The sequence below is a fragment of the Xylocopa sonorina genome, chromosome 5, assembly GCF_050948175.1.
Source record: "Xylocopa sonorina isolate GNS202 chromosome 5, iyXylSono1_principal, whole genome shotgun sequence".
Taxonomy (NCBI): domain Eukaryota; kingdom Metazoa; phylum Arthropoda; class Insecta; order Hymenoptera; family Apidae; genus Xylocopa; species Xylocopa sonorina.
Genome location: NC_135197.1, coordinates 5,216,019 through 5,230,050, shown reverse-complemented (window position 1 = coordinate 5,230,050; position 14,032 = coordinate 5,216,019). Strand labels below are relative to the sequence as shown.

The following is a 14,032-nucleotide window of genomic DNA, read 5'->3' as shown; positions in this document are numbered from 1 at the left end:
CCCCCGACGGAGATCCGTCGGTGGCTGGCCGGTCCCGCTGGCGCGTAACACCCCGCGCCCTCGGTCATCCCTCGCCCTCCCTCCGTAGCCGTTTGTCTCGAAACGCTATATATTCCACGGCATACGCAGGAAATGGTATTTAACGCAGACGGGTCAGGCCTGGCCTGACCCCCCTGGCGGTGGATGACGGTCGATAGGATGGAGACCGGGCAGGAGGTGGACGGAGAAAAACGCAGCGTGTTCCGTCGGCCGTGCGAGACGAGGACAGCGGCCGGTGGGTCCCCACCGGGCAATTGACGTGTCCGAGGAAGTGATGGAAGGATGGCACAATGTGCTTGAATGTCCCATAAGCGAGAGCGGGTTCTATATTAAACTGGTCCGGTTACGGGTCGTTCGGTTCTCTATCGTTCAGTCACTGGGCTGTCTCCAGACGGCCGGACCACGGCGGTTGGACGGCCAGCAGGATAACCCGATCGATCCTCTCGCCCGCTTTATCGTCAGGTGTGTCCGCCCGGTGCCAGAGTAACCGCGAGTAATCGCTGCCCGCGGATCGATCGTTGCCCTTCTTCGTTCGCTCCTTCTGTCGCCTTCGCCGGGGCCCATCGGACGATGAGACGATCGAGCGGTCGTCGGCGATCACCTTGAAGACCGAGGGAAACGGCGGCGTTTCCGTTTGGCGGCGGGCAACGGAGCGCGGCTGAATGCTCGATCGGCCGTCGAGGAGCAAGGAGAACCAGGGACACGAGGGACTCCTGGCTGATCGGCTCGCTGCGTCGGAAGTGGCTCACGGAGCGTAAGTGCGTCGGTTTTTCGAACAACTGATCGATCTTTTTCACCTTCCTTCGGTCCCCTTTTCGAGGTTGCGAGCGTTATTTAAATGGTGCATCGCGTTTAGTACATTAAATTCGTTTGAACTTTGGGAGCTTTTCTCGTAAGCGCAGGTAGCCGTTTGACGTTGGACGATTTCGAAGCACGGTTTCTACCGAGAGGTTGGATAGAGGCTGGCGACAGCATCACTCGATGATGCTGATGGGGCCGATATTGCTGTGTCTTCACTTGTTCTGCGACATCGGTGAGCGGAAATTGAAAATTGCACGAGCCGCGGATTTTTCGAGTCGCGCGGCAGCCAAGTTCACGTCAGGATAAATCCTTTCGACGACGGTAACCTCGTGATTTTCAGCATTGGCAGCGCAATGCGGGAAGGTTTGGCTGACAGTCTCCTCGCTGTGGAGACCGATCGCTGCCAGCGACAAGGTGGTCGACGCTGAGCTCGAAGTAAATTGGGACTTCGATTGTCCATCGAGTACAGGATACCCAGATACCATCAAGGTGTTCACTGCTGACCCAGCACATAGTAATAAGTTTTGTTTGCTTCTCTCGAACGTCCGTCATAATACGTGATTCAGGATTCAAATGTTTACCCGTCGATTACCGATCGATCCACCTAGAGCACACCTTTTTCATTTTCACGCTTCTATTTTAACTCGTGACTTGACAAAATTTGTAATCACCTCTTCGTACCGATTGATTTCTCGAATAATCGTTGTCGAGAGTCGTTGAAACGATTTCGAAGACGCTACACGAAGCATACAAGCGAGCAAAACCGTGTTCTCCCTCTGAAACTCGGCGAGGTTTAAGAGTCGAAATTTAACCGTATCCGATATCGGTCGACGCAACCATCGACATCGTGCTTCCAGACAAAACGGTCAAGCCCAAGCTGACGTTAACCGCGCTGCAGTATCCGCGGGGTTATTATCGCACTAACATCACGGTCGGTCGACCACCGCTTCCGGGTGGATGGGACACCAAGGACGGCGCCACGCTTCCTGGACCGCATTGTCTGAAACACCACGCCGCCCTTTATAAGGACGGTGCGATCCTTACCAGCTCCTGTTTACAGATCTGGCCAACGTGGATGTACGACTTGAGGTGATCAATCGACTTTTTACGTTTCACGTCCAATCGATTCCGTTAAGAATTTATACACATTGATATGCTATTTAATTTCGTGCACATTTTACGTTTCCGTTAGGAGGCAATTAGGTAGACTTCCAATAGGAAGCTTAATGATCCCAGGTACCCACAATTCCGGATGTTACAAACACGGCGACCTGACGAGGCGGGACGCGTTTCAAAGATACCTGCTGACGCAGGATCGTGACGTTTGGACGCAATTAGTGCACGGCGTAAGGTATTTAGATATCAGGGTTGGTTATTACCCGTCGATTCCGAACGGCACGGCCATTGAGGAGGGCAACCACATAAGCAGATTCTGGATCAATCATGATATCATCCGGATCATCCCTCTCTCCGCCATCATCAAAGACGTGAGAAACTTTCTGAACGTCGCTAGGGGAGAAGTAGTCATCATGGACTTTCATAGGTAAATTGTCGACGTGGAATGGTATAACGCTATCTAATGGTGCAACGCGATTTGAGGATCGATTATGTTGACAGAACGATTTGGTGGCTAGTGACGCGAATTCGTTTCAAATTGCTATGAGATTTAAGCGCTCGATATCGTTACGCGTATCGAGGTTAATAGTATACGTAATAATTGAGAAGAAATGTTTGCCTGCTAGTTCACCGCGATCTTCTTATGGGATAACGATGGATAATAATCGAAATAATATCGTCCAACAAGTACTGACATAATACGACGATCGTGTATCATCCCTGGTATATTATAGAGTTATGCGGCTTGTAGATTTCCCGTGGGATTCGAAGATAGACCGAGTAGACACCGTCGATTGGCCATGATCCTCTTACGAGAATTCGAAGGCCTGATCCTCAAACCAGATAGAGGGGTCGAAGGTCTAGGGCCGACCTTGAATGATATCTGGACCGGAGGGAAACGCTTGATAATCTGTTACGGCGATAAGCATATCGTTAATGGTAAATTTATTATGTACTGTCGTTTCTGAATTAGTTACCAACGAAATTATCGTGCAGTGCGTTTTTCTTCGCTCTCCGTTTCCACTTACAATGGAAACCGTAAGGTTTTCATTTCGCGAGCTGGAACTGTAAATCAATTTTATTCCAGAATACGATTGGCTCTGGCCAACGATGTCGCAAGCCTGGGGCAACCAGCAGACGGTGGAAGGGCTGTTCAAGTATCTGGACAAAGTCATCATGGGCCCGAAGAAGTCTCGGAACAGCCAGAACCCACTCTGGGCGGTAATGGCGGAGCTAACGCCATATCCGCTGGACATAATCTTCAATTTGTCCGGTGGACTGCGGCAGATGGCCGACTCGGTGAATAGGAATCTCACGTATAAATTCCAGGAGGAATGGTGGAAGGAGACGAACATCGTGGCGACGGATTTCTTCCTCGGAAACAATTTGATCGACGTGTCGATACAGGCGAACATTAAGAAGAGCAACATCGCTCAGTGGCGCTTGTAACGCGACGCTTAAGCGAAGATTACATTTTAATTAGACGCTGCTTTGATGGATGGAGATGAAATTGCTGGGGATGGATCGTTTGAAGTTTGCCGGGTAATATGTAATTAAATTTAATGTCTTTTCGTGAGAAATCATTCAGATATACCAGCTGCTGGAGAATTGATAATTGTGTGCGAACACGTGAGCGATTTGGCGAGGGAAAAGAACCGTAGGAAGACTAGGAGAGAGTAGAAAGTAACGAGAAGAAGTTGAGACAAAAATCTCATTAGACACTGTAAAAACACTGTACAATGAAATTGTAAAAACAGAAAAAGAACAGTTGCCTGAATAAAAGAAACGTTCCTCGCGATCTGTATTCAATAGACTGCTGATCGTTTCGTCGTGCGAAGACAGTACACGAATATTTAGATTAGTTGCTCAGTCTGTAGCGGAAAGAGGATATGTAAAGTAGAAAGTGACGCACGAAGTATGTAGGATATCGGAGATGGATGTAGCTATTGGAATGTAAAGAATGTGAAGTTGGAAAGGTGTTATGCGAAGCGTGGTATGCGAAGCAGCAATGTGAAAAGTGAGATATTGAATCTGGTATCGCCGAACAGCTTTAATAAACACGCCTACATTTACAATGAAAGTCCCTATACCTCGTCCACTCGACAGCAAAACTTTGAACCGTATCAATTCGCGACCTCGCTTTTCTTACTCCTGATGAACGCGCACAGACATTCCCAATCCACTTACCGTGGATCACAAGCGCGCATGGTTTAAGACCCTGAAAAACGTCCGCGACTGCAACCGCTTGCTCCGCAATTCCCCAACTTTTTAACGCGTTCGCGTTCCCGCTGGGAAACATAAACGGACCCGTTCGAAACAGATGCCGCGACATTCCCGGGACGTGCTCCGGCCAAGGATCAGTTTGGCGCGCGTCGATTTGACTTCCAAATGGAGCCGTAGGACACGGGATCACGTTCGGGACACCGGTTTTCGAGGTAGTCAGTCGGCTGGTAGCAACGAACGACAACGAATCGATGCGAAGTGAATTTTAACGCGGCTCCTCGCCTCGAGTCCGCCGGCTCTGCTCTCGCGTGCCCCGCGTGTTCACGCTCGTGCTAACTTTCTACTAAGCCCAGCGCGCCGATACCCTCGTCCACGCCCGTTTCGTCCATTTTATTCTCCTCTTTATTTCCCGTTCTTTGCTCGCAACTTTATCGCGACGTTGACAAATGATCCGCCTCGCGCGCACCAACATCCCGAGTGGTGCACGCAACAAACGGGCAGAGGGAATGCTAAAGGAACAACGAGCCACGCCGGCTATTCGCGTTTTTCTTCCCGATACGGAATCAGCCAGCCAGCCAGCGAAACAATGGGAAACAATCTTGCGAGCGAGCCGCGAGAGCCGTGGATCGCTTACGCCTGGTGGTCCTGCGTTTTGATCCTCAAGATGAACGCTCTCACGTGGTTCACCGGCCGAATTCGAGTCTCTAGACGGGTGAGATCATTCTTTGCTCCAATCTTATTTATTATTATCCTGTTATTCATCGAGAACTTATTGGAGAATACGGAATATATAAGACTGAGAATATCGCTTTGTTACTTGCTCCAATGTGTACTTGTATAATCATATCTCTTTCTAATACTTGTCGCAAGCAACGCGTGTCTGACGAGATAAATATTTCCATTCCTATGAAAGTTATTTGGCTTCTAATGGGAGACAATATCAACCGAACTATTCCTCGTACTAATCTCCTATTTATCGTGACATATCTCCGCGACAATAGATATCTGTTTACGCACAAAACTATGTTCCTTGTGTGGAATTAAAAGATTTAGTTAGCGGAGGAAGAAGATGTTGAATCTTGTTATATCTTGATCGATGCCAGAAAAATTGATAAACCTGCTAATTGGGACCTGTCGTTGTCGATTTTTCGCAGGTGATCCACAGCGAGGAGGACAGAGTATGGCTGACGGGTCCTGGTATAATTTTATGCCCAACCGGAGGTGGCCACGAGGACGTGGATCGCATTCGGAGCGCGCATCGACACGATCTTGAAACTGTGCTCCCTTATCTGTTAATTACACCGATATGGCTGAGCACGTCACCGTTGTTTCCCCCAGCCAGTATCATTCCACCCTGTTTCGCGATAGTCAGCATATCGTACACGCTGCTGCACATGAAAATCGTGGACGCCCACCGTTATTGCAAAACAGCCCTGTCCACTCTGGAACTTTGCATCTTGATTTACATGTCCGCCGCAGCTGCGTTCCACTACGCTTTCTGAATTGTTCGCAACGATAAGTTTCCTTCTTCGTATTCCTTGTCACCTCAAAGCCACATCTTCCGATGTAATATCGATGACGCGGTTCGGCATTACACGCTTTTTTCATACGAGCAATAAATCTGAAATATTCACAATGTTTATGAAACTTGCCGTCTCCACTTTATTTCATTATCCAATGTCGCGTCCCTTTCATAGAATATAAGAAATGTATTTCAATATATCGACACGCATCATGCAGACGTCTGTTGGAGGCTGTTTTACACGCGAACGTGACTGAAGAAGTCGTATAAATAAGTAATATTAATAAAAAGGATATTAATACACAAAAAGAGTGGTATAACCGTCAAGTATGAATGCGCGATGAAAATCTATCTTGCCAGGAAGGGTATCGAAATTCTGATGACCTGCAGTTATTCGATCCCGCGTACAATGGAGACGCATCCTCGGGTTCAATACGTGTCCGATAACGCATATTATGGATAGGAACTGGCAGCAAGAAGAAGTAGAATAAGCAGGAACCTTCTACAGTTCTTCCATCTTGTAATCTACTTGATCCTTATTTCCTATGCAAAGGAAAACTACTTGTTTTTCATTGTAACCTCTCACATAATATTGGAACAAAGTTATGCAACGCTTGTTGAGGAAGCAATCTTGCGTTCCTCCGACGATCTGCCTGTAAGTGCTGATTACATGCTGCCTGCAAACTATCAATTCCGCGTTTTCGACCAGTCACAGCCACGTCGATCACTTACTGCGTTACTTTTCTTCTAACGCGTCGATAAGCAACTGATAACACCGAATTAGTGGTCGTCACGAGACGAGCAGAGAGACTTCTATCTTGATTCCTTGAGCGGAGAACCGAAGGCGAGACGTTGCGTCCCGCCAGACGTAACTCGGGTACCCTTCTGTCCACCAATTCGTAATTGCACACGAAGGAAACCGTCAAAGAAATTAATTGCACTCATTGTTTCGCAGACGGCATGTGCTCGTGGCATTCAGCATACGGTGCATCGTGCGATGATCGTGTCCATTCGAAATACGAATGGAGACTGAGGACATTGAACGTGATTATCGTCTACGTGCCGTATCGTCTTCGCCATCATCGGATATAATTGATAAGTACTTGGCTTCTATAGATTACAACGTATCCGTTGGCGTGCATCTTCGAGGTCAATAGTCGGTTATTAAGTTCATTTTAAATCCGTCTTGTGCAGATTCGTAGAAGCAAAGCACGGTAGTTGCGAGTTACTTGGCGAGGAGCGCCGTGAATCTTTCAGAAATAGAACTCGGTCCAGGTCGCGTGGAATCTCTGGTAAGTTTCCGTTTCCTCCGTACAAGTTTACAGTTTGCGTATTATCGAAAGAACGCAGACACGTGTACGTCATTCACAAAACTCGTTGAAGTAGTATGCAAACGTAGCGCGTACTTTGCACTTCCTCTTCGTACAGTAAACACACTCTTGCAGGATTAATCGTACCTCCTTCATACACATAATTGTATTACCTATTATTTAACGTTTTTGCTTGGGCAGATTTAAAGCAATTCGCAGGAGAATTTCGTTTGACATTTGAACTTTACCCTCTCCTAATCGATCGCGTTCGCCACTGTCTCTTGGAGGACAAAGTGTTTATGGTAATATCGACGAAACGTTCGTTCTAGGCACGTATAAAATGATAATTGATTCGAAACCGGTATGCGTCAATTCCGCGCTGTAAAAAGTAAGAAAAGAAGCAGATACGATCTAGGTATCCGATCATCCAGAGACCTTGGTTTACTTCTCCTCGCGGATCTTAACTCTCCCAGCAAAGGATACGAGTCGTGTATCGAAGCGGCGCCGATAAAGACGGTAAAATATTTTTTATCTCCTTCTGCAAATGTGATCGTGCATTTTTTGCTAATTAACAAAGCTCGTGAATCATTTGCTTCCCATTAACCATCGTCACTCGCGTTAGTTTATATTAGGCGCGGGTTACGCGCGCCGAGAGGCGCAACGTTCACCGCGCGCAATCTGATACCAGTAGAGCGGACGATAAGTTAAAGTACGGCTCGCTATGGACGGTGATAGTCGATTGTTCGCGGAGCTGGATAAAAGTTCCGTGCACAGGCTTCTTCAGATGGAGGTGTTCGTTTTCGACTGCATGTTCTTCTTCACGTTCCTCTATCTGTTCGTGTACTTAATCGGTCGTCAGATTTAGAGGTTAGGTGGTGTCTTTGTGTCCTTCAAACCGTTGCGAAGGACTGTAACCAAGGTTGCAAATTGGTCGCGAACGGGATCGTTAAAGCCTTACAGTTCGCCGCGAGACGTGCGTAAAATTCGACGATGAAGAGGGTAGAGGCTACGGTGATATGATTCGTTTCTAGCGTTGAAAATAAATAATGGAGATAGAGGAGGGAATCGTTCGCAGGCGGACTTTTCGAAGCTTCTTACAAGGTATACCACGAAGATTGTCGGAGATAGTGGAACACTTCTTTTACGGGTAAGTCTGGTAACTTGTTCCTCAGGTGACATGGGTGTACTTGCGCTTATTCACTTTGTCGTTGTCTCTTTCACAGACTTGGACTGAGAATTGCTCGACGGCCACAGAAATGGCTTATTGGAAGTACCGTGATAGTATTAATCTCCCTTTCCGGCTTGTATTTCTTTCATCAAGAGAAGAATCCTGTAAGACTATGGGTTCCGCAGGATTCGGACTTTGTTCGTGACACAGATTGGATGTTTGAACAGCTAGGTCAAGGATTGAGAATTGAACATATGATATTAACAGCCGACAATGTATTAGAACCTAAAGCTCTTGCCAAGGTACATACTCTCATTTTGTATACTTTAACGGTAACAGGAACTGCATTGTACGTAGAATAATTATCTTATTGAAATCTTTTCAGCTGAATGACATAACAAAGCAAATCATATCTGTACAAACCCCTGACCACATTGTATGGACGGATGTATGTTTCAAGTAAGCAACCTTCTATGCATGTTGCTGGACAAACTTTATTTTATGGATATCGCAAAATTAGCTTGACTATGAAGCTAATGTCCTTTTTGTTTAACGTATAGAGTGCCTGTTATATCGGGTATTGTACATAGACGAAAGCGCAGTGATTCGTACGATGATTTCTTTGACAAAGCACCAGACTCAGAAATTAACAGCACTGCATTCGAGCCATCGGTGCATGCTGACCCTAAACTCTATTGTAATATAGTGAACAACTTGCCGAAAGCTTGTCTTCTAAATAGTATTTTAGACATATGGGAATACAATACCAATGCAATCCTCGAAAAGTCTAAAGAGGAAATTGTCACAGATGTAAATAGTATAAAAGCTAGCCCTACTTTGGGTCATCCATTGAATTTCACCAGCTTACTGGGTGGTGTAACAAAGGATGAAGAGGGTAAAATTATCTCGGCCAAAGCTGTTAAAACTCAATGGCTGGTACATATAAATTTTTCAAAAGTGGATATGAAAAACTTTGGCAACGATGTTGGAACAGCTGATTGGGTAAGGTAAGTTTATAAAAAGGCCTGAATCATGATTTAAATGTAACAAGAATGTTGAAATGCGTTTCATATAAATTTTGCCTACTAGTAGATAAAGCGTAATTTATGTACTACACGCTTTTAACCCTTTGCGCTCGACGACTTTTTCGGTCGAGCGACACTGCAACTCGAGACGATTTTGCGCGTAAACGAACTTATATACAAATTAACGCGTAAAAGTGTTACATTTTAATATATTATCTGTGTTCACATTTTGAAAAACATAATTATCGGAGTACAAGTTCTGTAGTTGCGTTTGGTGTGATGTTTTATGTAAACACTTACCAAGACATTCTGAATTGCCGGAATCTTGTGGGTCATCGCTGCTACTTCCGGATTCACTGTCTATTACCCCAATTTTTCTATTTCTCACATCCGATACTACTGTTTACACTTGCTCTATTATTGCTATATTCTGGTTCAATTAAAAATGAAACTCGCGTTAAAACTTTAAAATGAATGGCGCAGCACTTCACGATACGTGTGCTCGCTACGATCGTCGAAAGCGTACTAACGTTAGACACATCGTATTCAGGACTACAGTCATAGAGGACTCTTATCTTAATCCCCATTTTACGTCACAATGTCACTTTCCAACCGAAAATATAAACAGCCTAAGGGACCTATTCTCGCATCAATACTTCGCTTCTATCAATTGGAGATAACGAAATTCAGTATAAACGAAAACTGTCGCCTCTCGCTCGCCGCTTAAATTACAACGCGAAACATCGTGGCGAGTGAGAGTCGCCGTTCGAGCGCAAAAGGTTTTATGCTTTGGGCCTTGTTTTATGATTTGGGCCTTGTTTTATATTTCAAGTGATTCTGTCAAAATTAATTCTAAAATATTTCCTTCGGAGACAGAATCAAAATTTAGAATTACATTAAAGATATTCATTTTTTACTGTTGCACTTGTTTTCTATTTTTTTATGTGTGTTACGATAAATATTGAAGTTACGGTAAATGTGTTTAAAATTAAGCCTATACTTTACTTACATATAGGCTACGGACGATGTATTAAAATGGGAGTTGTCCTATTTGGACGTATTACATAAAAATGCAGAGTTACTAAATAGTGATACTAATGTAAATGGTACATTAGCCCTTTGGTACGAAGCTGGTCGAAGCTTCGGCGACGTCACGTTCGTAACAATGTTCGGAAATATTGATATACTATCAATAGGATTCATTTTGATGTTTTTCTACGTTCTAGTCATATTTTCCGACTATAATTGGGTGGGGTGGCGAGTAAGTTTCCTTTCTTACGCAAGAAATGTCGTATAAAGTAGAGAAAAGATTTACAGAAAGCGCAAACTCTGCGGTTTTACATTTAAAAGTATTCGCCACTTTGCACAATTGATAAAACAGAATTTTCCTCAGGTATATCTCACTGTTGTCGGTCTTTTGTGCGTGGGTGGTGCTTTTATCGTCTCAATCAGTGTATGCTCGGTCCTCGGAATTCCTTACGGGCCTGTTCATACTTCTTTGCCTTTTATGTTATTGGCTCTGGGAGTAGACGATAATTTTTTGATAATGGCTTCATGGAAAGAAATACATGCACACAAGCCGAATCGGAACAAACCGTTGGAGGAGAGAATAGCTTTAATGTTAGGACACGCTGGCTCGGCCATTAGTATTACTTCCCTTACTGACGTTGTTGCGTTTATTATTGGTGCATCCACAGTAAGATTGGCTTTCTATTTAATTTAGTATACAGGGTATTTCACTTAATTTTGTCGTCTGAAATATTTTCCCTGTGATCAAATGGCCGTAAAAATATTTCAGCTACTGAAGTTAAACGTGAAATATCCTCTATAACAGACGCGTAGACCATCCGCAGAACGTGATACAGAATGTGATACATATTTTTAGATATTGCCATCCCTCCAATCGTTTTGTATTTACGCGGCCTTTGGAGTATTACTAACGTTTCTATTTCAAATCACGTTTTACGTTGCCTTTTTCTCCATCGATGCCCGACGAGTTGAAAACAAAAGGAACTCGTTACTGCCATGTATCGTTCACGAGAACTTCACCCAAAGATTTACGAGTCCGCAAGAAGAGCGCCCCGCGAAGTTGATAACTAAACTTTATTCGAGCGTCGTTCTAACGACACCTGGAAAAATACTGATAGTATTAATAACGATAGCTGCGGCATCGGGTGGAATCGCGGGTATACTGCAATTGCAGCAATGGTTCGATCCGGCCTGGTTCATACCGGAGCACTCGTACCTAAGCAAATATATCAAAGTTCGCCACGCTGAATACCCAGAGCAGGGCTTCGAATCGATAATCCTCATGGGAGGCTTCAACTATACCGCCCAATTTCCGAAGTTGCTAACTATGACTGAAAGATTCTCGAATTTATCCACTATAGAGAGCATCAATTTATGGCCGAACGACTTCGCCAAATTCGTTTGGGACTATTTTCGAAAAGGTCAATAACACTCTTTGGCATCGAACTAACCGTGGCTGTAGAATAAGTCGGTGATCGATTCTTTTACCTGGCAGACTTGAGAACCGTGACGCTCGAGGACGCAGAGTTCCAAAATTACTTGTCGAGGTTCTTGTTCAGTCGTAACGGGGGCAAGTACCAGCGGAACTTCCGTTTCAAGGAGGACTTGACGTGCGGAAAGAACGCGCCGACGATTCTAGCGGCGACCATAGATTTCGTCTTCAAGCGATTCCACGGACCTCATCAGTGGATCCCGGCGATGGATGAGAGCAAGGATGTCGCGCACCATGTTGGTATCGATGGTTTCGTCACGGTGTGGAGCGAAGTGTTCAGCTTGTGGGTCACCGATAAACTGATCGCTCAAGAAGTACAACGGAACGTTCTGTTGGCTCTGGTTTGCGTGATGGGCATGACAGCGTTGTTGATAGCGGAGTTGCAAACTTGCTTCTGGATCTTCTTGTGCGTGCTTCTCACACTTCTCGACGTTTGTGGTTTCATGTACTTCTGGGGATTAACGATAGACATCGCGTCCTGCATCGGTGAGCAAACACCTCTTTTTACTACCGCGTCCAATCCCTTAATGTATCGCTTTCACGATTGCTCATGGCTGTCGGGGGGTCCTAAAATTTGACCACGCAAATTTTTCTTTCGTAGCTTTGGAGTTGGGCATCGGTTTGTGCGTGGATTACGCGGCCCACGTCGCACACGCGTTCATAAATGCCGCAAGTGAAAGCGTAAGCGAAGATCGCACGACAAGGGCGCACATGGCGGTGAGGTACATCGGTGCAGCGGTCGCGTACGGTGCTGGTTCAACGTTGCTGGCGCTCTCGATGATGGTGTTCTCGGATAGTTACGTGTTCCACGCGTTCCTGAAGATCTTCGTCCTGGTGATATTGTTCGGTCTCTGGCACGGTTTGTTCCTTCTGCCAGTTATATTGAGCACGATCGGACCGCGGAGTCTCCGTTCGCGGACGGCACCTGAGAAAGTGGACGACGCGGCCGACACGGTGATCAGCCCGCTGAACAAAGAGACGGAAAGCTAAACGAGAGGTAGCCCCGACGGTGGATTCTTTATCAATAATATTTATTTTTGGTTCAATAAACATACAAAATTATTACACTATCCGTACTATTAATCACACATTTATACAAAAATAATAATAATAATAAAAGTCGGATAACTTAAAAACGGCATTATTTATATATATATATATACTTTTTTTATCTAATATATTAAGATTAAAAAACAAGTACAAAATAATGTAGCAAGGTTGATATAGATTTATTAATAATAATTATTGATCGGAAAGGAACATGACTATTATAAACGTAACGTAATCGTGTTGCTGGATGCGTTATCTTCCTTTGTTTCCGTTTTCGTTTTGTATGTATAATCATAATTAATGTTTATGACGTAAAAATGAGCGGGGAGGGAGCGACCCCGGATTGATTAGCGAACTCCCTCCGCTGCCTCTCTCAGTCTTGCACAGTCCACAGAACACTCATGCGATCCTTTCATTCCGAACGATCTGCCACATTCTCAGTCTTCTCTATTCGCCTGTTTCCCTCTGCACCGATTGGCCTCGCTCCCTCCCTTATAGTCGAGACCCTTTCTAGCGAACTTACCCCTTGTCAAGCAGAGACAAGGCAAACAAGAAGACTCGCTAAATATATTTCTGCTCATACGCAACCACGGTCATCCTTCGACAGTGACTCTCTCTCTTTCTCTCTCTCTCGTTCGCTCCGAATACGATTCTCAGTGCACACGTGTAGTAGACTGCCGGAGGCAGCAAGCCACGCACGAACGATACGACGATACACAATCTCCTTTCTTAAGTTTCGAATTTTACAAACTGGGATCGTACATTCCATAATTAATGAGGAACCATCGATACAATAATATTTACTTAGCAAAACGTGCCGATCATGTAGTGTGGGCGAAGGACGCGTGATGTGTGAGAACAGTTAAACGCGTTATGAAGATTGGGAGGGGCGGGGAGGCGAATGGGGTGGTTTTTGGGGGGTTGATGATGATAACAACGATATTCAGTGGAGGGGAGGGGTTGATAAATTGGCGCAGGAGGACGTCGGTGGATGGGATAGGCGTGATATTCTTCTCCTTTGCTTCAGGATTGTTGTAGGGAAAGGGGGAGCGGGGAACGGGTTAAAGTGTTGTGCTGCTTGATCGTTTTAGGGAGAGTTGCACGTCTGCTTGCCAGGAGTTTCAAGGTACACGCACTTTAATAGGGATACACCATGGGAAAGACACTCAGGGCAGACACTGACATAGAGACTAGGCTACCGACTATATGTATACCTATCTAAAACGTGTAATTAGCGTATGCACCGCGTACACCCGG

The 14,032-nt window shown here is 45.2% G+C and overlaps 3 protein-coding genes across 3 annotated transcripts; all 3 read left to right on the top strand.

Annotated features, from left to right (window-relative positions):
- Positions 1–609: 609 nt before the first annotated feature.
- Positions 610–3,684, top strand: LOC143423863 (PI-PLC X domain-containing protein 1). The gene is made up of 7 exons (XM_076895473.1): positions 610–793; positions 942–1,072; positions 1,181–1,354; positions 1,698–1,929; positions 2,033–2,383; positions 2,708–2,895; positions 3,044–3,684. The coding sequence occupies exons 2-7, from the start codon at positions 1,021–1,023 to the stop codon at positions 3,403–3,405; spliced, it is 1,359 nt and encodes a 452-aa protein (XP_076751588.1). The 5' UTR covers positions 610–793; positions 942–1,020; the 3' UTR covers positions 3,406–3,684.
- An 858-nt stretch (positions 3,685–4,542) lies between these two features.
- Positions 4,543–5,724, top strand: LOC143423663 (prostaglandin E synthase). Its single transcript, XM_076895154.1, has 2 exons — positions 4,543–4,891; positions 5,334–5,724. The coding sequence occupies exons 1-2, from the start codon at positions 4,766–4,768 to the stop codon at positions 5,679–5,681; spliced, it is 474 nt and encodes a 157-aa protein (XP_076751269.1). The 5' UTR covers positions 4,543–4,765; the 3' UTR covers positions 5,682–5,724.
- A 2,239-nt stretch (positions 5,725–7,963) lies between these two features.
- On the top strand, positions 7,964–12,861 carry LOC143423557 (patched domain-containing protein 3). Its single transcript, XM_076894965.1, has 9 exons — positions 7,964–8,158; positions 8,235–8,481; positions 8,565–8,638; positions 8,740–9,181; positions 10,220–10,465; positions 10,598–10,900; positions 11,090–11,654; positions 11,729–12,211; positions 12,327–12,861. Exons 1-9 carry the CDS (start codon positions 8,058–8,060, stop codon positions 12,713–12,715), a joined length of 2,850 nt encoding a protein of 949 aa, XP_076751080.1. The 5' UTR covers positions 7,964–8,057; the 3' UTR covers positions 12,716–12,861.
- The last annotated feature ends 1,171 nt before the right edge of the window (positions 12,862–14,032 follow it).